The sequence below is a fragment of the Salmo salar genome, chromosome ssa15 (assembly GCF_905237065.1).
Source record: "Salmo salar chromosome ssa15, Ssal_v3.1, whole genome shotgun sequence".
Classification (NCBI taxonomy): Eukaryota; Metazoa; Chordata; class Actinopteri; order Salmoniformes; family Salmonidae; genus Salmo; species Salmo salar.
The window spans coordinates 8618380-8646301 of record NC_059456.1 but is presented as its reverse complement, the minus strand read 5'-3'; the positions used below and the strand labels follow the sequence as shown (position 1 = coordinate 8646301).

The window sequence follows — 27922 nt, the reverse complement described above, 5'->3', positions numbered from 1 at the left end:
GTATAGGATGAGACGTGGTATCTGATGGTATAGGATGAGACGTGGTATCTGATGGTATAGGATGAGACGTGGTATCTGATGGTATAGGATGAGACGTGGTATCTGATGGTATAGGATGAGACGTGGTATCTGATAGTATAGGATGAGACGTGGTATCTGATGGAATAGGATGAGACGTGGTATCTGATAGTATAGGATGAGACGTGGTATCTGATGGAATAGGATGAGACGTGGTATCTGACGAGACGTGGTATCTGCTGGTATAGGATGAGACGTGGTATCTGATGGTATCTGACGAGACGTGGTATCTGATGGTATCTGACGAAACTTGGTATCTGATAGTATCTGATGGTATCTGATGGTATCTGACGAGACGTGGTATCTGATGGTATAGGATGAGCCGTGGTATCTGATGGAATAGGATGAGACGTGGTAACTGATGGTATAGGATGAGACGTGGTATCTGATGGTATAGGATGAGACGTGGTATCTGATGGTATCTGACGAGACGTGGTATCTGATGGTATCTGACGAGACGTGGTATCTGATGGTATCTGACGAGATGTGGTATCTGATGGTATCTGACGAGATGTGCTATCTGATGAGACGTGCTATCTGATGGTTTCTGACGAGATGTGCTATCTGATGAGACGTGGTATCTGATGGTATCTGACGAGACGTGGTATCTGACGAGACATGGTATCTGATGGTATCTGACGAGACGTGCTATCTGATGCTATCTGATGAGACGTGCTATCTGATGGTATCTGACGAGACGTGCTATCTGATGGTATCTGATGAGACGTTCTATCTGATGAGACGTGGTATCTGATGGTATCTGATGAGACGTGCTATCTGATGGTATCTGACGAGACGTGCTATCTGATGGTATCTGACGAGACGTGCTATCTGATGAGACGTGCTATCTGATGGTATCTGACAAGACGTGCTATCTGATGGTATCTGACGAGACGTGCTATCTGATGAGACGTGCTATCTGATGGTATCTGACGAGACGTGCTATCTGATGGTATCTGACGAGACGTGCTATCTGATTGTATCTGATGAGACGTGGTATCTGACGTATAACTATTATGCTGCAGCAGTTGTCAAAAAATATCATTTTTCTCCCACTGACAGACCAAAGATAAATTATTCCTTCTCTCTCTGTCTCTCCATCTCTACCCCTCTCCCCCCCCCCCATCTCTCTTTCTCTCTCCGGTGAAGTGATTTCTGGGCTGTTCATTTTCAGATATCATTTGTCCGTTGCTAAGATAATAAAAGTTAAGACAAATTGGCGCGCTGGGGGCGGCTAGTTAATAACCAAAGTGATTCGTGCCAGTAGCATCGGCGTCACAGACAGGAAACTGAAGGAGCTCCATAATCAATATGCACTTCACATCTCAAATGGACCAACACATTCCTTCCAGGGAACCGGAGAGAGAGAGAGGCAGACAGGCCCTAACCTGGGTTTGAGGTAGCGAGTCTAGCGACTAGCGATGGAACACCAGTCACGGATGGAATCCTGGTGTCTCGAGTGACAGGAGCCTCCGCGGTCCAACAACCACAAGAAAGGTTGTGGATGTTTCAGGGGCGCGACGCACCGACCGTCAGACTGCCTTATTTCAGGGCCCTGAAATGGAAGCAGATGTCAGTCGGGAAGTTTCACAGCTTCAGAGGCATTAGTGACCCGCCTTATTGGAGCACACACCCTCCCGTCTCTCTCTCTCTCTCTCTCTCTCTCTCTCTCTCTCTTTTTGCCAGGATACACTTTGCAATGCCTCGATCCATCATAAAACCATCAAAGTGTTCTACGGTTTGTTAGAGTGAGAAACGCAGCGTTTCCTGAGAGCCCACCTTTCCTGGCGGGCCCAGTCTAGTTTCGTCTAGCTCCCAGGTGCTGGTTGCACGGTCGACCGGTCCCTCCAAACCACTTCCAGCTAGGAGTATCCCTTCCAGAAGATGGATTTAAAGGGACATGTATTGCTTGTGTAACAGAAAACATCTCCTTTCCATTAAAACATAACTCCCACTCCTGTTTTAATACTTCATAAATGGCCATCATTTCCACAGCTGGAATGATTCAACCACATTGCTACCACTGGAAACAAATGAATCCTCTCTGGGGTTTTTTTTAACAGTTCTAACTGCTTATATATGCTGTTATCATGATAGTATCCAAAACAAACAGTTAAATACATACATTGTGTTTAAATAATGCCATGTTATTAATTTGTGTGTAAGCGAAATCAGCACCAGGAGCAACACCTACATGATATATACAACAACAACAAAAAAGTCAGACTCAAATCTGAAATAAATTCAGGTAGCAGGTAGCCTAGTGGTTAGAGCGTTGGGCCAGTAACCAGCAGGTAGCCTAGTGGTTAGAGCGTTGGGCCAGTAACCAGCAGGTAGCCTAGTGGTTAGAGTGTTGGGCCAGTAACCAGCAGGTAGCCTAGTGGTTAGAGCGTTGGGCCAGTAACCAGCAGGTAGCCTAGTGGTTAGAGCGTTGGGCCAGTAACCAGCAGGTAGCCTAGTGGTTAGAGCGTTGGGCCAGTAACCAGCAGGTAGCCTAGTGGTTAGAGCGTTGGATTAGTAACCAGCAGGTAGCCTAGTGGTTAGAGCGTTGGGCCAGTAACCAGCAGGTAGCCTAGTGGTTAGAGCGTTGGGCCAGTAACCAGCAGGTAGCCTAGTGGTTAGAGTGTTGGATTAGTAACCAGCAGGTAGCCTAGTGGTTAGAGCGTTGGACTAGTAACCAGCAGGTAGCCTAGTGGTTAGAGCGTTGGGCCAGTAACCAGCAGGTAGCCTAGTGGTTAGAGCGTTGGATTAGTAACCAGCAGGTAGCCTAGTGGTTAGAGCGTTGGGCCAGTAACCAGCAGGTAGCCTAGTGGTTAGAGCGTTGGATTAGTAACCAGCAGGTAGCCTAGTGGTTAGAGCGTTGGGCTAGTAACCAGCAGGTTGCCTAGTGGTTAGAGCGTTGGACTAGTAACCAGCAGGTAGCCTAGTGGTTAAAGAGTTGGACTAGTAACCAGCAGGTAGCCTAGTGGTTAGAGAGTTGGGCCAGTAACCAGCAGGTAGCCTAGTGGTTAGAGCGTTGGATTAGTAACCAGCAGGTAGCCTAGTGGTTAGAGCGTTGGACTAGTAACCAGCAGGTAGCCTAGTGGTTAGAGGCAGGTAGCCTAGTGGTTAGAGCGTTGGGTCAGTAACCAGCAGGTAGCCTAGCGGTTAGAGCATTGGGCCAGTAACCGAAAGGTAGCTAGTTCAAATCCCCGAGATGACAGGGTGAAAAATCTGTTGACGTGCCCCTTGACCAACCCTAACCATTGATAATGTCTGACTAACCTGTGACCCCACTCTCAGGGGGGAGTTGGGATATGCAAAACACAAGTACATGTGAGAAACATGACAAATATAAAGTACACACATTACATTTTTTGCACTCTTCTAAAAGGTGGATGGGTGTGAGCAGGGTACAGCCAGCACCAATATATGAGCATAGAGTACCTGAGAGATCAATTCTGTCCCCAAACAGTGGCAACTCTTAACAGACACTTTTAGTTCAAACCTAAAGTAGGCTATACAGTAGCACATGCTACAGTATAGGAATTGAAAATCCAACTTTCGCATTACTACCAGTAGTGCCACGTTTGTACCAACTTGAGAGAAACAGGACGATAACCAGAGATTAGGCCTACAGGACAGTAAGCAGAGACCTCTCAGCCTAGCGTCCTCTCCAGTGGGTCAGTATTGTGAATAACAGGTACAAAGCAGTGTACATGTACTAGAGTGCAGTGTGCCCCACTAATTGTACATAACAGATAATTAACGACGGCGACGCGTTCTATGGAAAATAAAAGAACAACGTGGAAAGTGACGCGCTAGAGGAGTGGAACAGCCATCTTCCACGTATTCTTTTCCAGAGAACGCATAGAGACGAGTTGATTGTCCCTTTCTATATCATGGTTATAATTTAACACATTTGCTGCTACAAATGGGTTCATTTTGCCGGTAGAAATGTGTTTCAACATCCACCTAAACTGTTAGTAAGTTCATAAGATAGCTACAGTAGTTAACGTGGTAACCAAACAGACTTGCTAGTTGAGCTAACCAAAGCACGAGTCCAAACTTACTATTATGAAAATCTAATTCAACAATGCCAATGTTTTCCAATTTGACATTTGCTTTCAAAAGCAGTACAATAGATCATGTAAGAATAAACTATAGCCATGGAATTCTACCTGATACGCAGTGCCTGGACACAGCCCTTCACCGGTGGGATATTGGCCATATAGCACAAACCCCCGAGGTGCCTTATTGCTATTATAAACTGGTTACCAACGTAATTAGAACAGTGAAAATAAATGTTTTGTCATACGCTCGAAGCCGGTGTTTGGAGGAAATATTGGTACGGTTTGCCGACCCTCGACCCGTGCCAATATATCCTCCAAACACCGGCTTCACGGGCATTATCACTTAAATAACGTATGCTCTAAAATTGCCCTTCGAGCCATTCAGAAATGAGTATGCAACAACGCCGTGGTATAAAATAAGATTTCTCCTCCATAGTCTGTGAATTATGACATTGATATCAGCCTCTATCCTGGATTTACTCATATTTAAGAGGTAACTTGGTCCCAATTGAATAAAGCTGCATGGAGGACGACCGAAAGCAAAGATGAGAAACTGGTACCGTCGAGTGATTCAGTCGGTCTCTGGTGCCGTCTAGTGGTAGAGACAGTATCTGGTGCCATCTAGTGGTAGAGACAGTCTCTGGGACCATCTAGTGGTAGAGACAGTCTCTGGGACCATCTAGTGGTAGAGACAGTCTCTGGGACCATCTAGTGGTAGAGACAGTCTCTGGTGCCGTCTAGTGGTAGAGACAGTCTCTGGTGCCATCTAGTGGTAGAGACAGTCTCTGGGACCATCTAGTGGTAGAGACAGTCTCTGGTGCCATGTAGTGGTAGAGACAGTATCTGGTACCATCTAGTGGTAGAGACAGTCTCTGGTACCATCTAGTGGTAGAGACAGTCTCTGGGACCATCTAGTGGTAGAGACAGTCTCTGGTGCCGTCTAGTGGTAGAGACAGTCTCTGGGACCATCTAGTGGTAGAGACAGTCTCTGGGACCATCTAGTGGTAGAGACAGTCTCTGGTGCCGTCTAGTGGTAGAGACAGTCTCTGGTGCCATGTAGTGGTAGAGACAGTCTCTGGTGCCATGTAGTGGTAGAGACAGTCTCTGGTACCATCTAGTGGTAGAGACAGTCTCTGGTACCATCTAGTGGTAGAGACAGTCTCTGGTGCCATCTAGTGGTAGAGACAGTCTCTGGGACCATCTAGTGGTAGAGACAGTATCTGGTGCCATCTAGTGGTAGAGACAGTCTCTGGTACCATCTAGTGGTAGAGACAGTCTCTGGGACCATCTAGTGGTAGAGACAGTCTCTGGTACCATCTAGTGGTAGAGACAGTCTCTGGGACCATCTAGTGGTAGAGACAGTCTCTGGTGCCGTCTAGTGGTAGAGACAGTCTCTGGTGCCATCTAGTGGTAGAGACAGTCTCTGGTGCCATCTAGTGGTAGAGACAGTCTCTGGGACATCTAGTGGTAGAGACAGTCTCTGGGACATCTAGTGGTAGAGACAGTCTCTGGGACCATCTCGTGGTAGAGACAGTCTCTGGTGCCATCTAGTGGTAGAGACAGTCTCTGGTGCCATGTAGTGGTAGAGACAGTCTCTGGTGCCATCTAGTGGTAGAGACAGTCTCTGGTGCCATCTAGTGGTAGAGACAGTCTCTGGTGCCATCTAGTGGTAGAGACAGTCTCTGGGACCATCTAGTGGTAGAGACAGTCTCTGGTGCCATCTAGTGGTAGAGACAGTCTCTGGTACCATCTAGTGGTAGAGACAGTCTCTGGTGCCATCTAGTGGTAGAGACAGTCTCTGGTGCCATCTAGTGGTAGAGACAGTCTCTGGTGCCATCTAGTGGTAGAGACAGTCTCTGGTGCCATCTAGTGGTAGAGACAGTCTCTGGTGCCATGTAGTGGTAGAGACAGTCTCTGGTGCCATCTAGTGGTAGAGACAGTCTCTGGTGCCATCTAGTGGTAGAGACAGTCTCTGGTGCCATCTAGTGGTAGAGACAGTCTCTGGTGCCATCTAGTGGTAGAGACAGTCTCTGGTGCCGTCTAGTGGTAGAGACAGTCTCTGGTGCCATCTAGTGGTAGAGACAGTCTCTGAGACCATCTAGTGAATTAGATGGCTCACGTGCCCCTCTCGTTTTCAAGTGTTCATTATTTTTAAATTTAGTTTCATGTAAAGTTTGTAGTTAGAGTGTCTAGACAAGGCCAATGTCAGTCAGCATGCTCTGCTAATGTACTTTATAGTATGAATAGATATTGAATAGTACACTTGGCCATTGTATCCCTTCGTAGTTTATACAGTGATATATGCAAGTATCTATATTGGGAAACAATTTCACTACAAGACTTCATAGAGCTCAGTAGTGTCCTAGTAGCAGCAACTCATCGTGGATGCTTGGTTCAGCACGTCTCCTTCAGAGCCACCATGTCACCAGTGTGTGTGCGCTGTGTGTGTGTGTGTGTGCTGTGCCAGGTCTTTCCTGGCCAGGTGACTCAACAAAGGCTCTGATCTGATTTAGACATGAGATGTAATTGGATGCAGGACGTTCTCAGCTCTGGTTTCCGTTCAGGGAATACAACTGCGGCGCTACCAGCTGGTCTGGATCTAGATAACAGAACTGTGACTGGGAGGGGGGGATGATTTGGACCTGGTTGTTTGGACGCAACGGCGGTGGCTTGGTGAGTAGCTTCACCTTACACAGAGACCCCCCCCAGACTTGTTTTAGATAGTTGTGTTTATGCCTCAAGGCTTTAGTTCAGTGGGCTAACAGTATTGTGGCAGCAGGATTCATTATCTGACCTTTGTAATACCCATTTGTGTAATAGTGTCTAAAATTACACTGAACATGGGGGATGAAAGTAAGAAAATACCATAAAGTAGAGAGAATAATTTGATTACTTTACATGGCTTTTAAATTATTTTCATACAAAAAAAAAGGTAATTTATTCAAAGTCTTCATATCAACCAAATACCAATCACAACACATTTCTTCATAGTTCAAAACACAAAGCAAACTAAAACAGCACATGCAAAATAACTCATTCAACAGAACAGCAAATTTAGATTTATAAAATAATTCAGTCCTTACACATTTATTTGGCAGGGAAAAAAAGGGTTTGGGAAAGTCCAAATGGCACCCTATTCCCTATAGGGCCTTGGTCTAAAGTAGTGCACCCTATTCCCTATAGGGCCTTGGTCTAAAGTAGTGCACCCTATTCCCTATAGGGCCTTGGTCTAAAGTAGTGCACCCTATTCCCTATAGGGCCTTGGTCTAAAGTAGTGCACCCTATTCCCTATAGGGTCTTGGTCTAAAGTAGTGCACCCTATTCCCTATAGGGCCTTGGTCTAAAGTAGTGCACCCTATTCCCTATAGGGCCTTGGTCTAAAGTGGTGCACCCTATTCCCTATAGGGTCTTGGTCTAAAGTAGTGCACCCTATTCCCTATAGGGCCTTGGTCTAAAGTAGTGCACCCTATTCCCTATAGGGTCTTGGTCTAAAGTGGTGCACCCTATTCCCTATAGGGCCTTGGTCTAAAGTAGTGCACTATACAGGGAATAGGGTTCCATGTGGGACTCATCCTAAACGTCAGTGGCAACATCTAAGATCATTAGATAGACAAGCTGGACTGTCAGCACCACGGTCATCATGTTCTCTTGATCGCGTCGTCGATCTCTGACATCTGGTCCTTCAGCTGGGTCCACTGCTCCGGGTTTAAGGAGATGCCTGGAAACAAAAATACACTTTAATAAAAAAATTTTAAAAAGCCACAGTAAAGACAGTCTTCTAGTTTCATACAAAACCTCCGGAGACAGAGGGGTTAGAGCAGAGTATTAGAGTATTTATAGAGGGGTTAGAGCAGAGTATTAGAGTATTTATAGAGGGGTTAGAGCAGAGTATTAGAGTATTTATAGAGGGGTTAGAGCATATTAGAGTATTTATAGAGGGGTTAGAGCAGAGTATTAGAGTACTAGAGTATTTATAGATGGGTTAGAGCAGAGTACTAGAGTATTTATAGAGGGGTTAGAGCAGAGTACTAGAGTATTTATAGATGGGTTAGAGCAGAGTACTAGAGTACTTATAGAGGGGTTAGAGCAGAGTACTAGAGTATTATAGGGTTAGAGCAGAGTACTAGAGTATTTATAGAGGGGTTAGAGCAGAGATTTATAGAGGGTTAGAGCTAGAGTATTTATAGAGGGGTTAGAGCAGAGCATTTATAGAGGGGTTAGAGCAGAGTACTAGAGTATTTATAGAGGGGTTAGAGCAGAGTACTAGAGTATTTATAGAGGTGTTAGAGCAGAGTATTTAGAGTATTTATATAGCCCTTCTTACATCAGCTGATATCTCAAAGTGCTGTACAGAAACCCAGCCTAAAACCCTCAAACAGCAAGCAATGCAGATGTAGAAGCACGGTGGCTAGGAAAAACTCCCTAGAAAGGCCAGAACCTAGGAAGAAACCTAGAGAGGAACCAGGCTATGAGGGGTGGCCAGTCCTCTTCTGGCTGTGCCGGGTGGAGATTATAACAGCACATGGACATGGTACAATTACAGAAGAGGGTGACTAGGACACTGTAATAAAAAGGGCTTGAATATCTGTGTCACAGACAGGATTTTGGCATGCACAATACCTCAGCAGCCCGAGTTAAAAATGACAACAATTCAGTTTCCACGGCTACTATTTGAAGTGAGGGACAGCAGTTCTCTGGGTGTCGTACCTTTTTTTGCCGGGCTTCATTTCGCCGTCCTGATTCATCCAGTACTCTCTGATGTCAACTAAACACTTCCCTTTAAATTCTCTGACACTGACGTATCGCATTCTCCCAATCTGGAACACACAAAACGGACCAATCAGCTCACTCTTTTCTTCCAGGGACATGTCTTCCCCGGAACATTTAACATTTTTTACGTCATTTAGCAGACGCTCTTATCCAGAGCGACTTACAAATTGGTGCATTCACCTTATGATATCCAGTGGAACAACCACTTTACAATAGTGCATCTAAATCTTTTAGGGGGGTATTAGAGTATTGGGGGGGGGGGGGGGGGGTTAGAAGGATTACTTTATCCTATCCTAGGTATTCCTTAAAGTGGTGGGGTTTCAGGTGTCTCCGGAAGGTGGTGATTGACTCCGCTGTCCTGGCGTCGTGAGGGAGCTTGTTCCACCATAGGGGTGCCAGAGCAGCGAACAGTTTTGACTGGGCTGAGCGGGAACTGTGCTTCCTCAGAGGTAGAGAGGCCAGAGGTGGATGAGCGCAGTGCCCTCGTTTGGGTGTAGGGCCTGATCAGAGCCTGAAGGTACGGAGGTGCCGTTCCCCTCAAAGCTCTGTAGGCAAGCACCATGGTCTTGTAGCGGATGCGCGCTTCAACTGGAAGCCAGTGGAGAGAGCGGAGGAGCGGGGTGACGTGAGAGAACTTGGGACTGTAACACGGTTAAGGTCGTACCATAAGCTCACTTCACAGCTTGAAGTGTCTCCATATCGTGTTGCCGTATTGTTAGCTTTTCGGTGGCGCAACTGGCTAGTACATCGTCAAGCTAGAAGTCACGTGTGTTTTTGCGAAGGCAAGAGGGCTCGGCTCAGTTGTACAGACAGTGTGTCTAGATAGGGACGACACTATACGGCTAAGTAGGAACAGTGATGACATCACATCTCAGTCCGACCATGTAGCTGTAACAGCATTATCCGCGTCTGTAACAGTCCGATAATGTAGCCGTGCTGTGTCTGTAACAGTCCGGTAATATAGCAGTAACAGCATTATCCGCGTCTAACAGTCCGACCATGTAGCGTAACAGCACTATCCGCGTAACAGCACTATCCGCGTCTGTAACAGTCCGATAATGTAGCCGTAACAGCATTATCTGTGTCTGTAACAGTCTGATAATGTAACCGTAACAGCATTATTTGTGTCTGTAACCGTATGATAATGTGGCTGTAGCAGCATTATCTGCGTCTAACAGTCCGATAATGTAGTCGTGTTGTGTCTAACAGTCCGGTAATGTAGCGTAACAGCATTATCTGCATCTGTAACAGTCTGATCATGTAGCCGTAACAGCATTATCCCCGCGTCTAACAGTCCGACCATGTAGCCGTAACAGCATTATGCGCGTCTAACAGTCCGATAATGTAGCCGTAACAGCATTATCTGTGTCTGTAACAGTCTGGTAATGTAGCCGTAACAGCATTATCTGTGTCTGTAACAGTCTGGTAATGTAGCCGTAACAGCATTATCTGTAACAGTCTGGTAATGTAGCCGTAACAGCATTATCTGTGTCTGTAACAGTCCGATAATGTAGCCGTAACAGCATTATCTGTGTCTGTAACAGTCCGGTAATGTAGCCGTAACAGCATTATCTGTGTCTAACAGTCCGGTAATGTAGCCGTAACAGCATTATCTGTAACAGTCCGATAATGTAGCCGTAACAGCATTATCCGCGTCTGTAACAGTCCGGCCATGTAGTGTAGCCGTAACAGCATTATCTGCGTCTGTAACAGTCCGATAATGTAGCCGTAACAGCATTATCTGCTTCTGTAACCAAGAGATGACTAACCTGAAACATGCCATCCTCCGTTTTGCTGTCTGCAGCCTTAGAGGACCCTCCTGCGCCAGGTCTAGAGCCCTCGCCACTCAGCTTCGGTTTCTTGGCCCCTGGCTTCTCTGGTGGAGCACTGGGCTTCTTTCTCTTGGCCTGAAATACATGTTCAGTTAGGGACGAGGGCTTCAGTAGTCACAGCACAGGACACCATTCGTTTCATCTCAAACTCCCCCCCCCCCCCCAAGACACACACCTTGGTCTTCTCCACCTCACTGTCAGAGTCACTGCCAGATGTGGACGTCACCACTTCCTTTGATTTGGGCATTCTGCTAGGAAACAAAGACATCACCGTTACAGTAGCAGCAATGTGAAGTTCAACACTGCCACCAGGTATCCACATAGAGTACTGTGTATACCAACACTAAACACTTCATAGACAGTGGTCTATAGCAGTATTTTTACATTTTAGTCATTTAGCAGACACTCTTATCCAGAGCGACTTACAGTAGTGAATGCATACATTTCATACATCTTTTTTTCTCCCCATACTGGTCCCCCGTGGGAATCGAACCCACAACCCTGGCGTTGCAAACACCATGCTCTACACACTGAGCTTGTAATGGCCGTCCATCAGTACATTAGACTTATCAATCATATGACCGGCCAAAAGGTTGAGGTTTTCAGGACATAGGACGTTAAAAGTTCCCTTGCCTTATTCCTGCAGGTGAAAGCTTCAATCCAGACTAACCTCCAATATATTGGTGTTAAGTGTGACAGACTGGGTTCAGACCCAGGTCACATGAGCACTGCAACCCATCAGCCCTCTGAGCTAAAACCTAGGCTCAAGTGCCGTGTCTCCATCACAAGCCTTCAGATCACCTCTACTTGACACACACAAACTAGTGATTCACCGATATGACATTTTTTGGCAGATACTGATATCCAATATTTCCCTTGCAAAAAAAAAAACGATACTGATTTAAAAAAATTTAGCAGCCTTTTAAGCATTCTATTACAGTTAAATAGTTACACTACAGGTCGACCGGCAAGGCCGATTAATTAGGGCCGATTTCAAGCTTTCATAACAATCGGTAATCGGCATTGGACGCCGATTATGGCCGATTACATTGCGATCCACGAGGAGACTGCGTGGCAGGCTGACCACCTGTTACACGAGTTTAGCAAGAAGCCAAGGAAAGTTGCTAGCTAGCATTAAACTTATCTTATAAAAAAACAATCTTAACATAATCACTAGTTAACTACACATGGTTGATGATCTTACTAGTTTAACTAGCTTGTCCTGCATTGCATATAATTAATACGGTGCCTTATCATCGAATCACAGCTTACTTCGTCAAACGGGTGATGATTTAACAAAAGCGCATTTGCGAAAAAAGCACAATCGTTGCACCAATGAACCTAACCATGAACAATGTCTTGCTTAAAATCAATACAAGTATATTTTTTTTACCTGCATATTTAGTTAAAAGAAATTCATGTTGGCAGGCAATATTAACTAGGGAAATTATGTCGCTTCTCAGTCAGGGTATATGCAGCAGTTTGGGCCGCCTGGCTCATTGCGAACTGTGTGAAGACCATGTCTACCTAACAAAGACCATAATTAATTTGCCAGAATTGTACATAATAATTATGACATAACATTGAAGGTTGTGCAATGTAACAGCAATATTTAGACTTAGGGTTGCCACCCGTTCGATAAAATACAGAACGGTTGGTTCCGTATTTCACTAAAAGAATAAATGTTTTGTTTTTTCGAAATTATAGTTTACAGATTCGACCATATTCATGACCAAAAGCTCGTATTTCTGTGTCTTTATTATATTATAATTAAGTCTATGATTTGATAGAGCAGTCTGACTGAGCGGTGGTAGGCAGCAGCATGCTCGTAAGCATTCATTCAAACAGCACTTTCCTGCGTTTGCCAGGATTTCATCATACATGTCAAGCAGTGAAGTTTCAGCTCTGTCTGTCTGTGGCCTCTTTTCCTCGGTGCGCACTGTCACTGTGTCCGTTTCCATCTTGTCCAGCTGTGCATGTAACATTTCACGTAAACCCTGTTTCTTGTCTGCATCGAAGTAGCGGTCCTTGTACCTAGAGTCGAGCATGGTGGCGACACAGTAAAGAGAGAATGCCAGCAAATCGCTTGTCCACAGCCTGTGTGGGCAGTGTTGTTGAGCAGGCGTTTCAATGCCATGACAGAGGGTATCCCGTCTGCTACAGGCACAGTTGATGAGCTTATTTCTCCAGTCAGTTGTCCGAATGGAGCTAGCTATTGTGTTCATGTTTCCAAATTTCAAACATGTTCTCAAATGGCATTGAAATGGCAGCAGCTGTATGACAACCAGCACATTCATGAGCATGAAATACAACTTTCCTCAGTACGAAATCCTCGACGACCCACTGTCCTGTCAGACTCATCATGCTCATGGTGCTGATATCGCTGGTCCAAATGTCAGCCATGAAGCTAATAGCAGTGATGCTATTACTGTGTAACTCCAGTAGGGCAACATGTGAAAAATAGCGACTACTTGGTAGTGTGTAAGGGTGCTCGACCAGTCGGCGAAAGCCAACATCAGCCACAACAGAGAACGGTTGATTGTCAAGGGCAATGAAATCCATTATCTTGGCTTTAATGGATTTCACCTTTGAGTTGTCTCACTGAAATTTTCTTCCTCTTTCAAATGACTGTTGGACTTGTTGACTACTCGATCCACACAGCAGACATTGTGGGCTAGGTTAGGAATGCTGTGTTGCACATGTAGCGCAAACTTTAACGTGGCGTCATATAGGTATGCACGTCAGCTTTGACATCGGTTTTGCACATCAACGTTAAACTATACATCGGGCCAATACCGATGTTGGCATTTTTAGCTAATGTCGGCCGATTCTGATATGTTCATCGATTATATTGTGCACCCCTAACACAAATGCATACATAGCTCTCCCTCATCTGACCATTACTACCCTCCTCATTCCTGCTTACAAGCAAAAACTCAAAACAGGAAGTACCCCCATATGGAAGTGGTCTGATGAAGCGGATGCTAAGTTAGTTACACCTAAAAGCGAGACCGAGTCAAGACCAAAACCGGAGCAAAATCAAGTCAGAGTCAAGAGCAAGACCAGAGGGAGACCGAGTCGAGACAAGGGGTCCAAGACAGTCAAAACCAGAAAAATGCGAGTCCAATTCAAGACCATGATTGTGGTTTCACCACCATAAGAGTTCAAAATGTCCAGTATTTCTGTGTTCATATTTCAGAACATATGGATTCTTCAGACTTTCAGAATAGTGAAAAAAAATTCATGCTGAGGTAAAATAGAGGCACTCTATAAATTATTACTAACCCAAACACAGTGGGGAACAGTTGGCCTTCTACACCTTCAGAGAAGGGCTAAGGATTTATATTTATTTATTTATTAATCTCTTACGCTTTTGTTGGGAAGTAAAGGGTTAACACTGAAGCTAAATCATGTTTGGATATATATATATTTTTTATCTTTACTTGTCTCTGGGGAGATAAATCTAGCTAGCTAAGTCAGCCATTGGCTAGGCCATCAGAAGATAGATAAAAAAGGCATCTGCTATTCAACTGTTTTAGGGCAACATTTTGGAGTGACAGTGGAATCAACCAATCACACGGACTTAATGAGTGACTGTTTTTAACAAAAAAAACGATTTTAACTTCTTGACAGCCAATAGCGAGCAGTAGTTTTCCCCCACAGTCTAGCTAGCTAGCTTTTGTTGTCAGATAGTTTGCAGCAGGTGTTATCAAAGAGGATGTTGTTGCTAATTTGTTAGTTTCTCCCTTTTCAAGAATAACTTTCAACAAGAAGTTAAGATTCAAATGATCATCATCTGGGTAGTAAAACAGTTTTATTGCGGCGCGCTTCCTGTTGTTAACCATGTCTTTCAAAATAACGTGCGTGTGAATCCTAGTAAACTCATCTGGTCATATTCAGCAGGTGTTGCGCGTTGTTAGTAAACTCATCAGTTCTGCGCTTTGGCACACTGCTCCGAAATCTTTTCAACAAGTCAAATTTCTGCCCTGCTAGAGCTGCCCCTGGTCAACTGTAAGTGCTGTTATTGTGAAGTGGAAACGTCTAGGAGCAACAAAGGCTAAGCCGCTAAGTGGCAGGCCACACAAGCTCACAGAACAGGTCTGCCAAGTGCTGAAGCGCGTAAAAAAAAAATGTGTCTGTCCTCAGTTGCAACACTCACTACTGAGTCCCAAACTGCCTCTGGTAACAACGTCAGCACAAGTACTGTTCGTCGGGAGATTCATGAAATGGGTTTCCATGGCCGGGCAACCGCACACAAGCCTAAGATCACCATGCGCAATGCCAAGTGTCGGCTGGAGTGGTGTAAAGCTCGCCGGCATTTGGACTCTGGAGCAGTGGAGATGCATTCTCTGGAGTAATGAATCACGCTTCACCATCTGGCAGTCCGACGGACAGATCTGGGTTTGGCGGATGCCAGGAGAACATTACCTACCCCAATGCATAGTGCCAACTGTAAAGTTTGGTGGAGGAGGAATAATGGTCTGGAGTTGTTTTTCATGGTTCGGGCCTCTTAGTTCCAGTAAAGGGAAATCTTAACGCTACAGCATACAATGACATTCTAGACGATTCTGTGCTTCCAACTTTGTGGCAACAGTTTGGGGAAGGCTCTTTCCTGTTTCAGCATGACAATGCCCCCGTGCACAAAGCGAGGTCCATACAGCAATGGTTTGTCGAGATCGGTGTTGAAGAACTTGACTGGCCTGCACAGAGCCCTGACCTCAACCCCATCGAACACCTTTGGGATGAATTGGAACGCTGACTACGAGCCAAGCCTAACTGCCCCACCTCACTAATGTTCTTGTGGCTGAATGGAATCAAGTCCCCACAGCAATGTATCAACATCTAGTGGAAAGCCTTCCCAGAAGAGTGGAGGCTGTTACAGCAACAAAGGGGGGGGGGGGGGGACACCAACTGCACATGATTTTGTAATGGGAAGGTGTCCACATACTTTTGGCCATGTAGTGCATAGAGCTCAATTACCTCGTACTCCTGCACAATGACTCAGTACTGGTACCCCGTGCATATAGCCAAGTTATCATTGACTCAGTACTGGTACTCTGTGTATATAACCAAGTTATCGTTACTCATTGTGTATTTATTATTACTTGAAAACTATTTCTCCATTTTATTTCCGAGTTGTTGGGTAGGACCGTTAGTAAGAATGTCACTGTTAGTCTACACCCGTTGTTTACCAAGCATGTGACAAATAACACTTGATTTCATTTTAGGTAACTGAATGAATTAAAAAAAAAAAAAAGATACGTCCCTCTGAGTAGAATGCATGTATCTAGTTAGCTAGGTCTCAGTAAGGCAGATTACTCATAAGATAACCAAGTTAGCTTTCTAACACGCTAACTAGCTAGTTAACACATGCACTAATGACCAGCTAGCTAGAGAACTAACGTTAGTGACAACTTTCGGTTAGCTAGCATAGCTTCCACGACAGGACACGTTAGCTAGCCAAAAACTTAATCAAGTGTGTCTGTGGATTGTAATTTCTTTACCCAGGACAAAGACAACTTACCTGTTTGTTTTTTTGTTTGTTCGTTTTTTTTATGAATTAGAAGGATTAGTTGATACAGGCAGCGGGGGAGTGTGGAGAGATGCTAAAGATTTATGGTTGGTTAACTTAGCAAGCGAGGTCCGGCAGCTTGTGCTTTTGATTAGCGCGAACTGACGCAATTCTGGGAAATGTAGTTCCATTGTTTCCAACGAACTGACGCAATTCTGGGAAATGTAGTTTCGTTGTTTCCAACGAACGGACTCATTGACTCTGATGGAAGGGGATTCAATTTTGAATGGTCACATTCACGTCATGTATCTGCACCATATTAATGAATATATAAACAGTCATCATAATATATATATATATATATATTATTATTATTATTATTATTATAATTATTTTTTTTTTAATCATATTTGGTTAAATTTCACCAAATATGATTTAAAAAATATATATGTATATATTATGATGTTTATTAAATATTTTCTTTTTAATCATATTTGGTGAAATTTTATGTATGTAGTGCAGTTGCATATTATAGAATATAATTGAATATAATAAAGACTTTATTGTCAATTTGAAGACAACTTGTCTTCTGCCTTTTTCCAACACCCCCCAGACACAGACTAGGGTTTAAACCAGCAACATTCTGGCTACTGAACCACCTATTTAACTGACTGATCAGTTCATACAATGTCTTGGTTCAAACCTTAAGTTTCCTGAGCTCCACTGAGCTAAAGCCTTGACACTCATCACATGAGTTCATGAGTTCACCTCCTTTGACCTCCACCTCACAGAGGCCCATCAAATTTACAGCACTAATGTCACCAAGAGGGTTTGAAACGGTTGGTGCGTTCAGTTCGATTCAACGTTTGCTACAGTGCGTGTGGTAGTTTGTACTGAATGACACGTTTCCCCAAAAACTGTTCACGTCGTTCTTCAACCGCTGGTGAGGCTATTAAGTCTATGTCTGGTAACAGTAATGCTAATGAATTACCGTCATGTGTTTTGAAAGACTTTGTTGCTGTGTTTGACAAAACTGAAATGCTGAATTGTTTCAATGAGCACTTTGTATCATCTGGTAGGCTGTTTGATTCAGTGTCCTCTGTCTCTGTACAACCTTGTGTGGATGAACCAGTGAGAGCTGGTCAAACTTTTAGCTTTTTGCCATTCTCAGTGCAGGTGGTACATAAAAGCCCTGAAATCCTTAGATCAGAGAAAGCCTGCAGGTCCTGATCTTCTGGATCCCTGCTTTTTAAATCTTGCAGCGGATTTCATAGCTGAACCACTTACATATCTGTTCAATCTAACCCTGGAATCTAATGAAATTCCAAAGATCTGGAAATCAGCATTTGTCCTGCCACTTTTAAAAGGGGGAGATCCAACTCTTTTAAATAGGCCAATCGCAAAGCTGTCACCCCTGGTGAAAATATTTCAAACCCTTGTGAGTGAACAGCTAAAAGAGTTTTTATTTACTAACTCTATTTTATCAATGTACCAATCGGGTTTCAGGAAGAAGCATAGCACAATTACAGCAGCCATGAAGGTTTTAAATGACATCACTGAAGCCCTTGACAAAAAACAGCATTGTGTCTCACTTTTTTATTGATCTCTCTAAGGCTTTTGATACAGTTGATCATGCTATACTAAGGCAGAGATTGTCGAGTGTAGGTCTTTCAGAGCATGCAGTTACATGGTTTGTTAACTATCTGTCTGATAGAACTCAGTGCACTCAATTTGATGGGCTTATGTCTGTTCAATTGTCTATCTTTAATTGTGTGCCCCAAGGCTCTGTAATTGGTCCCCTCTTATTCACTATTTATATAAATAATTTAGACAAAAATTTCCAAAATGCGCAACTTCATTTTTATGCTGATGATACTGTTATTTATTGTTGTGCCTCGTCTCTTACAAAAGCTTTCCAGAACTTGCAAACTGCTTTTTATACTGTTCAACATACCTTGTGTCAATTGAAGCTTATTCTCAATACTGACAAAACTAGACTAATGGTGTTTTCTAAAGCAAGAAATAGACCTGTGAAACTTTTTACTGCCTGTCAGGGCAAGGAGATTGAGGTTGTAACCTCATATAAATATCTTGGAATTTTGATTTATGATGGCCTCTCTTTTAAAATGCATATTCAACAACTTACAAAAAAAATTGAAGCTGAAATTGGGATTTTATTTTAGGAATAAGGCCTGTTTTTCTTTTGAAGCCAGAAGGAGGCTAGTATCAGCTACATTTATGCGTTTACTAAACTATGGGGATATTTTATATATGAAGGCTTCCGCTCAGTGTTTGAGATCAATTGACACCCTTTACCATGGCACTTTGAGATTTATTTTAAACTGCAAAACCCTTACGCACCACTGCACTTTGTATACCAGGGTTGGCTGGCCTTCTCTAGTCACTCGTAGGCTCAGTCACTGGTATACTTTTATATACAAAGCCATTTTGGGTTTACTACCTTTTTATTTGGGAATTTTTATTGTTCAGAAATGTGGTGGGTAGTCTCTTCATTCGCTGGACTTTATCCTGCTAACTGTTCCAAATGTCCGAACTGAATTTGGTAAAAGGGCTTTTATGTACTCTGCGCCATCGTCTTGGAATGCCTTACAAAATACTTTTAAACTGGAAGAACTTGTCCTGATTGGTGTTTTTAAATCACTGATGAATGATCTTGAGACTGATTCCCTGACCTGTCAATGTTTTTAATTTGCTGTTTTGATTTTGTATACTCTTGTGAATTCTATGGTTTTTAATAGATTACTTGTAGTTTTTCATGTTGTTTGTCTGTAATTTTTGTAATGACTTGGTGCTTCCTATCTTGGCCAGGACGCTCTTGAAAAATAGATTTTAAATCTCAATGAGCCTTTCCTAGTTAAATAAAGGTTAAATACAATAAAAAAATACCATTCCACTGATTCCGCTCCAGCCATTACCACGAGCCCGTCCTCCCCAATTGTACATATCATTCTTAGCTTATCTCTGCTCAGCTCCGAGTCCTACTAGCCCGAGCCTCCCCAGCTTCTCCTTCACCCAAATCCAGATTGCTGATGTTCTGAAAGAGCTGCAAAACCTGGACCCGTACAAATCAGCTGGGCTAGACAATCTGGACCCTCTCTTTCTAAAATTATCCGCCGCCATTGTTGCAACCCCTATCACCAGTCTGTTCAACCTCTCTTTCGTATATCGTCCGAGATCCCTAAAGATTGGAAAGCTGCCGCGGTCATACCCCTTTTCAAAGGGGTTGACACTCTAGACCCAAACTGTTATAGAACTATATCCATCCTGCCCTGCCTTTCTAAAATCTTCGAAAGCCAAGTTAATAAACAGATCACTGACCATTTAGAATCCCACCGTACCTTCTCCGCTGTGCAATCCGGTTTTCCGAGCTGGTCACGGGTGCTTTGTTTGACATTTTACTGCGTTGTTAGGAGCCAGTAACATAAACATTTCGCTGCACCCGCTATAATATCTGCTAAACTGTGTACGTGACCAATAAACTTTGATTTGTTTTGACAGGGCTTTAGTGGAGCCGCTTGAGAGCTTCATGTTCCTCTGTGTCCACATCACTATGGAACTATCATGTTCCTCTGTGTCCACATCACTAAGGAACCTATCATGTTCCTCTGTGTCCACATCACTAAGGATCTATCATGTTCCTCTGTGTCCACATCACTAAGGACCTATCATGTTCCTCTGTGTCCACATCACTAAGGATCTATCATGGTCCATACACACCAACACAGTCGAGGGCACGACAACGCCTCTTCCCCGTAGGAGGTTGAAAAGATTTGGCTTGTGCCCTCAGATCCTGAAAAAGATCTACAGCTGCGCCATTGAGAGTATCTTGACTGGCTGCATCACCGCCTGGTATGACAGCTGCTTAAGTATCCTACCAGACGGTGCTACAGAGGATAGTGCGTAAAGCCCAGTACATCACTGGGGCCGAGTTTCCAACCTTCCAGAACCTCTATACCAAGTGGGAGTCAGAGGAAGACCCTAAAAAATGTTCAAAGACTCCAGCCACCCAAGTCATAGACTGTTCTCTCTGCTACCGCATGTCAAGCGGTACCGATGCACCAAGTTTAGAACCAACAGATTTTACCCCCAAGCCATTAGACTGCTAAATATAGTTAACCAAATAGTTACCCAGACTATCTGCATTGAGCCTTTTTGGACAACATTTGTTTTACTCATCACCTACGCTGCTGCTACTATTTATTATGTACGTATATAGTTATATGTACATATTTACCTCAATTACCATGTACCCCTGCACATTGACTCAGTACTGGTACTGTGTGTATATAACCAAGTTATCATCGACTCAGTACTGGTACTCTGTGTATATAACCAAGTTATCATTGACTCAGTACTGGTACTCTGTGTATATAACCAAGTTATTGTTACTCATTGTGTATTTATTATTACTTTCATATTTATATTTTCTTTCTCTCTGCGTTGTTGGGAAGGGCAGTTAGTAAGCATTTCACTGTTAGTCTACACCTGTTGTTTACCAAGCATTTCACTGTTAGTCTACACCTGTTGTTTACGAAGAATGTGACAAATAACATTTGATTCGATTTTTGACTTGTGCAGCACACACCATACACAGTCTCCCTCTGTGCCACCATAATCACACTGTTCTTCAACCCCAGGTTTCCTGCTATTCACATTAATCAATCAAATGTGTTTTTATAAAGCCCTTTTTTTTAATCTTTTTTTTTTTTACATCAGCAGTTGTCACAAAAGGGATTTACAGATACCTAACCTATAACCCCAAAGAACAAGCAATGCAAAGGCAGAAGCACAGTGGCTAGGACAAAACTCCCTGACCGTTATCACACTGAGCTAAAGCCGTCTTCAACTCTCTGGCAAGGTTAATCATCACCACGCATGGCTTCGAACCACCTATGTCATAAAATAATCTGCTATGGCACATTATACTATTCTAAGAGAAAAAAATCTATAACAAATAAATGGTTTTACTTTCCTTGTAACGGTTACTTAGACCCAATGCATACAAGACATACAAATCATTAAAATCCAGAAAGAAAAGATTTACACAAGAAGCAACCTAATATCACACAGTCAACCTCTCATTTCATTTAGTAAGTTCACCATTCTGCCATTCTGCCATTCTCACTGTTAAACATCGCAGTGTTCAACACAACGGCTCTTTATGTCAATCATTTGACACATTTCCTATAAAGAGTCTATGATTTGATATCATATTGTGTGACCACAGTCATCTGACCTTGAGGAAACAAAAATAATTAAAATCGGCCTAGTAGAACTACAATTCCCATCATGTCTGTGTGTACGGCGCATGTGCGGATCCATTTCCTGGTCCGACCTTCTCATATAAATACAATCCGCAGGGTTATGAGTGAGAGGTCGTAGTCTGAGAAACACGAACCAATGATTCCCATATGTCCAGTGGTCTCCTTCACCTATGGTGAGTAAATATTTATGAAAACAAACAAACAAACAAATAAATACATTTTAAGACTATTCATTATTTATAATGTTTACGGGGAAAGATTGGTTTTGGTCGGATGGGGGTCTTTTGAATTGAGGAGCTGCTCTCTTTGCACTAATGCGGGGGTATAGCTGCTAACAGTAGCTAGTTAGCTAACCAATGCTAACCTACCCGTTTACCCCCTTCAATATATCTATTCTGCAGTGCCCAGCCGGCTAGGTGAAGATGCTAAAATGGCTACCGGCAACTATTTTGGATTTACCCACGGTGCTGCTGCCCAATACAGGTAAGAAACGACTCATTGAAATCCGTTTTGGGAAATGCGATCCATCACCGTACGAGGGCCAATTTTACTGTTGTGTTATCAGTTGTGATTACCCCCCTCCACCCCCATAACTAGGTTGCTATTGTTTCATGGTTGGGGGATGGGGGTGGTAATAGTAAAAAGTATTCTTGCCGAGCAGACATCTGCCAGTTAAAAGAACAAGGCTCTATTCTCATTGACGAGGATTTCGAGAGAATTGCAAGTTTCTCACGTTACCGTCAAGAGGTTATGCATGATACTCGTTCAACAGTTAGCTACAGATTGTACTACCTGTATGTTATAACCAAATTCGGTACTTTTTCTTTTTCCGTGTACTAGAATATTTCGGGCAATAGAAATTGTTACTTCTGTGAAATTTCTTACGTTTATGTACTGATTGAGTGGGTCAAGTCTGCCTAGTAATTTGGCCCGTATCTTCTCAAGGGGGTTAGTAAGCAACGTGTGTGTATATAAATCCTGGATTGCTGATGCTTTGTATTGGACATGAGAGGATTTGAAGGCCACTGGTCAGCCATATTGGCACTGTCCCGTAGGAGCAGTCCTCCATAACAATGACTGAAGTTCTACACTATTACAATTTAATTATAAGGACAAAATGTACATGTATTTTTGTTGTAGTGGGGATGGTAAACATTGATCATCATCAAATAAATGATACTTGAAGGATAATGTTTTTAGATATCTTATGTTTTAGCTCACATAATTAAACATAATGCCATATGGTGTGTGTGTGTAATAGAATAAACGTGTTAAAATGTATGTAGACATTAATAAATGCATTTCTATTGCTTCCCCACCATTGTAAATGATATTTTGTGAATGTCAAGATGGAGGCAGCCTGGTCTCATAGACTAGATATAACATAGTAAACGTGAATCCGGGACACTCGTAATTAGTACGACGTTATGTTTTGGTATGGTTAATTAAGGCAGCAACCCAGGGTGGGTGGATTGGTGTGTGTGTGTATATACTGAACGTCTAGTGAGTAAAAATCTTATCATGCACAATTTGAGCTAATTAGCAACTTTTCAACCACTAGTAACTACTTAGCATGTTAGATAACCTAACTCCTAAAAGTAACCCTAGCTAGAATTCATAACATATCATACATTTATTATAATTAGTAACAAATCAAATGTTATTGGTCACATGCACATGGTTAGCAGATGTTATTGTGAGTGTAGCGGAATGCTTGTGCGTCTAGTTCTGACAGTGCAGCAATATCTAACAATTTCACAACAAATACCTAACGGGGTAAGAATATGGATGAGCAATGACAGAGCGTTATAGGCTAAGATGCAATAGATGGTATAGAATACAGTATATACATATGAGATGAGTAATGAAAGATATGTAAACATTATTAAAGTGACTAGTGTTTGGCCTTCCTGTGACATCGGGTGCTGTAGGTGTCCTGGAGGGCAGGTAATTTGCCCCCGGTGATGCGTTGTGCAGACCGCACCACCCTTTGGGAGAGCCGTGCAGCTGCCCTGCCAGGCGGTGAAACAACCCAACAGGATGCTCTCAATTGTGCCTCTGTAAAAGTTTTTAAGGTGACAAGCCACATTTCTTGAGTCTCCTGAGGTTGACGAGGCGCTCGGCACACTGTGCGGGTGGACCATTTCAGTTTGTCAGTGACGTGTACGCCGAGGAACTTTAAAACGTTCCACCTTCTCCACTACTGTCCTGTCTGTGGCTAGGGGGGTGCTCCCTCCACGATCATCTGTTTTGTTGAGTGGGAGGTTGTTTTCCCGACACCACACTCCGAGTGCCTCACTTCCTCCCTGTAGGCTGTCTTGTTGGTAATCAAGCCCACTACTGATGTGTCGTCTGCAAACTTAATGATGGAGTTTGGTGTGCTTTGGCCACACAGTCATGGGTGAACAGGGAGTACAGGAGGGGGCTGAGAACGCACCCTTGTGGGTCCCCAGTGTTGAGGATCAGCGATGTGGAGATGTTTCCTACCTTTACCAGCTGGGGGAGGCCAGTCAGGAAGTTCAGGGCCCAATTGCACAGGGTGGGGTTGAGACCCAGGGCCTCAAGCTTAATGATGAGCATGGAGGGTACTATGGTGTTAAATGCTGAGCTACAGTCAATGAACAGTGTTCTTACATAGGTATTCCTCTTGTCCAGATGGGATGATGCAATCGCCATCCACAAGCTTCCCACAACACAGTTGAAGGTTACATACACCTTAGCCAAATACATTTAAACTCAGTTTTTCACAATTCCTGACATTTAATCCTGGTGTAAATTCCCTTTCATCAGTTAGGATCACCACTTTATTTTAAGGATGTGAAATGTCAGAATAATAGTAGACAGGATTATTTCATCTTATTTCTTTCATCACATTCCCAGTGGGTCAGAAGTTTACATACTAATTGAGTGTATTTGGTAGCATTGCCTTTAAATTGTTTAACTTGGGTCAAACGTTTCGGATAGCCTTCCACAAGATTCCCACAATAAGTTGGGTGAATTTTGGCCCATTCCTCCTGACAGAGCTGGTGTAACTGAGTCAGGTTTGTAGGCCATCTTGCTCGCACACACTTTTTCTGTTCTGTCCACACATTCTCTATAGGATTGAGGTTAGGGCTTTGTGATGGCCACTCCAATACATTGACTTTGTTGTCCTTAAGCCATTTTGCCACAACTTCGGAAGTATGCTTGGAAGTCATTGTCCATTTGGAAGACCCATTTTGCGACCAAGCTTTAACTTCCTGTCTGATGTCTTGGGATGTTGCTTCAATATATCCACATCATTTTCCTACCTCATGATGCCATCTATTTTGTGAAGTGCACCAGTCCCTCCTGTAGCAAAGCACCCCCACAACATGATGCTGCCACCCCCGTGCTTCACGGTTGGGATGGTGTTCTTCAGCTTGCAAGCATCCCCCTCATTCCTCCAAACATAACAATGGTCATTATGGCCAAATAGTTCTATTTTTGTTTTATCAGACCAGAAGACGTTTTTCCAAAAAGTGCGTTCTTTGTCCCCATGTGCAGTTGCAAACCGTAGTTTGGCTTTTTTTATGGCGGTTTTAGAGCAGTGGCTTCTTCCTTGCTGAGCGGCCTTTCATGTTATGTCGATATAGGACTCGTTTTACTGTGGATATAGATACTTTTGTACCTGTTTCTTCCAGCATCTTCACAAGGTCCTTTGCTGTTGTTCTGTGATTGATTTGCACTTTTCGCAGAAGTATGTTAATCTCTAGGAGACAGAACGCGTCTCCTTCTGAGCGTTATGACAGCTGCATGGTCCCATGGTGTTTATACTTGAGTACTATTGTTTGTACAGATGAACGTGGTACCTTCAGGCGTTTGGAAATTGCTCCTAAGGATGAACAAGACTTGTGGAGGTCCACAATTTCTTTTCCACAGGTACACCTCCAATTGACTCAAATTATGTCAATTATCCTGTCAGAAGCTTCTAAAGCCATGACATAATTTTCTGGAATTTTCCAAGCTGTTTAAAGGCACAGTCAACTTAGTGTATGTAAACTTCTGACCCACTGGAATTGCGATACAGTGAAATAATCTGTCTGTAAACAATTGTTTGAAAAATGCCTTGTGTCTTGCACAAAGATGTCCTAACCAACTTGCTAAAACTATAGTTTATTAACAAGAAATTTGTGGAGTGGTTGAAAAACGAGTTTTAATGACTCCAACCTGTGTGTGTGTATTACTAGTGCAAAAATGACAAGTTAATTAGTGGGTGATTTCATAACCAAACTGGGCGGACAAATTTGATAGTGGTAGATGCCTAGTCTCCCTTATGGTCCAGGTGCCTACGAGGACGGACCGATGCCGGCAGATCCATCCGCGGCAGATATTAACTGAGAATGGAAAATGTGTGTATGCAACAAGTTAGTGCATTATGTTCCTCTAATCAAACCCACTTGCACAATTGTTTCAAACTAAAACGTATTGTCTCGGCACCCATGTATCTATACTGAACAAAAATATAAACGTTGTGGTCCCATGTTTGATAAGCTGAAATGAAAGATACCAGAAATGTTCCATGCATAGATGTGAGGTGTATTGATCTAAACTTGTGCACAAGTTTGTTTACATCCCTGTTAATGAGCATTTCTCCTTTGCCAAGATATGCCACACCTGTCAGGTGGATGGATTATCAAGAAGTTGATATAAACGGCATGATCATTACACAGGTGCACCTTGTGATGGGGACAATTAAGTTTTTTTAAATTGTTGTTTTGTCACACAACGCCACAGATGTCTCAAGTTGAGGCAGCGTGCATATTGGCATGCTGACTGCAGCAATGTACGCCAGAGAATTAAATGTTCATTTCTCTACCATAAGCTGCCTCCAACATCGTTTTTAGATCATTTGGCAGTATGTCCAACTCGCCCCAACCGCAGACCACGGCAGCCCAGGACTTCAACATCTGGCTTCTACACTTGCTGGATTGTCTGAGACCAGCCACCCGGACAGCTGATGAAACTGTGGGTTTGCACAACTGAAGAATTTCTGCACAAACTGTCAGAAACTGTCTCAGGGAAGCTCATCTGCGTGCTCGTCGTCCTCACCAGGGTCTTGACCTGACTGCAGTTCGGCATCGTTACCGACTTCAGTGGGCGTATGCTCACTGGGACGCTAAAGTCTGCTCTTCACGGATGAATCCTGGTTTCAACTGTACCTGGGCAGATGGCAGCCTATGTCGTCGTGTGGGTGAGTGGTTTGCTGACATCAACGTTGCGAACAGCAGCAGACTGAGGTTATGGTCTGGGCAGGCGTGAACTACGGACAACTGACGCGATTGCATATTATAGATGGCAATTTCAATGCACAGAGATACCGTGACAATATCCTGAGACCCATTGTGGTCATTAATCTGCCGCCGCCACCTCATGTTTCAGCATGATAATGCACGGCCCCATGTCACAAGGATCTGTACACAATTCCTGGAAGCTGAAAATGTCCCTGTTCTTCCATGGCCTGCATACTCACCAGACAGGTCACCCGTTTGGGATGCTTTGGATTGCCGTATACGACAGCTTGTTCCAGTTCCCGCCAATATCCAGAAACTTCACACAGCCATTGAAGAGGAGTGGGACAACATTCCACAGGCCACAATCAACAGCCTGATCAACTCTATGTGAAGGAGATGTGTAGCGCTGCATGAGGAAAATGGTGGTCACACCAGATACTGACTGGTTTTCTGATCCACACCCCTACCTTGTTATTAAGGCATCTGTGACCAACCAAAGCATTTCTATATTCAGTCATGTGAAATCCATATATTGGGTCTGAATTCATTTAATTTCCTTTTTTGAACTAACTCTGTAAAAAATCTTTTGGCATTGTTTCGTTTTTGTTAAGTGTATTTTATTTATTTTAGTCATTTAGCAGACGCTCTTATCCAGAGCGACTTACAGTAGTGAATGCATACATTTCATACATTTTTCTTCTGTGCTGGCCCCCCATGGGAATCGAACCCACAACCCCGGCGTTGCAAACACCATGCTCTACCAACTGAGCTACAGGGAAGGCTATAAGTGTAGATGTTGAAAGATTCACACCCCTAGTTTACCTCTTATATCCTGATATAAAGTGTTCTAGACAAGCATGGCCATACCATCTATTCGCTTTAATAAAAATCTATAGCCATCTGGTGTGCAGGTCGTTGTTTTTCAAAGCGTTATGAAGTGTGAGTAATTCTCCAGCGACCAGAATTATATAGTTATGACACGTTCATACACAATTTACTGATTCTTACCCGCGGCCCACTTAGACGCTAAATCATGGGTAGCATTTTGTTTTTTACCCACCGATAGAACAGACTCTCACCAAATTGACCGTTTTCATGATTTATATTTCTGGGGTTGTATTCTCCTTTTGACATTTCATTC

The 27922-nt window shown here is 43.4% G+C and overlaps 2 protein-coding genes across 16 annotated transcripts in view; one reads left to right on the top strand and one right to left on the bottom strand.

The window, feature by feature from the left end:
- Window positions 1-7033: 7033 nt before the first annotated feature.
- On the bottom strand, window positions 7034-16434 carry sub1b (SUB1 regulator of transcription b). 4 transcript variants are annotated; one of them, XM_014143524.2, is made up of 5 exons: window positions 16257-16434; window positions 10908-10983; window positions 10670-10807; window positions 8838-8947; window positions 7034-7848 (listed from the first exon to the last, which is right to left on the bottom strand). In XM_014143524.2, the coding sequence occupies exons 2-5, from the start codon at window positions 10977-10979 to the stop codon at window positions 7704-7706; spliced, it is 465 nt and encodes a 154-aa protein (XP_013998999.2). In that variant the 5' UTR covers window positions 10980-10983; window positions 16257-16434; the 3' UTR covers window positions 7034-7703. The 4 variants fall into 4 exon arrangements, with proteins under 4 accessions (XP_013998999.2, XP_013999000.2, XP_045551397.1 ...); XM_014143525.2 differs by having other exon boundaries at window positions 10908-10980; XM_045695441.1 differs by having other exon boundaries at window positions 7034-7850; window positions 8841-8947; window positions 10908-10980; window positions 16257-16432.
- A 5163-nt stretch (window positions 16435-21597) lies between these two features.
- Window positions 21598-27922, top strand: part of LOC106570934 (zinc finger RNA-binding protein) — a 48111-nt gene continuing 41786 nt past the window's right edge. For all 12 annotated transcript variants that reach the window (XR_006759124.1, XM_045695437.1, XM_014143535.2 and 9 more), the window contains exons 1-2: window positions 21598-21702; window positions 21931-22012. Coding sequence is in view for 11 of the 12 variants with exons in the window: in XM_045695437.1 (XP_045551393.1) it covers window positions 21666-21702; window positions 21931-22012 (119 nt within the window). In the remaining variant the exon portion in view is untranslated. The remainder of the gene's footprint in view (window positions 21703-21930; window positions 22013-27922) is intronic.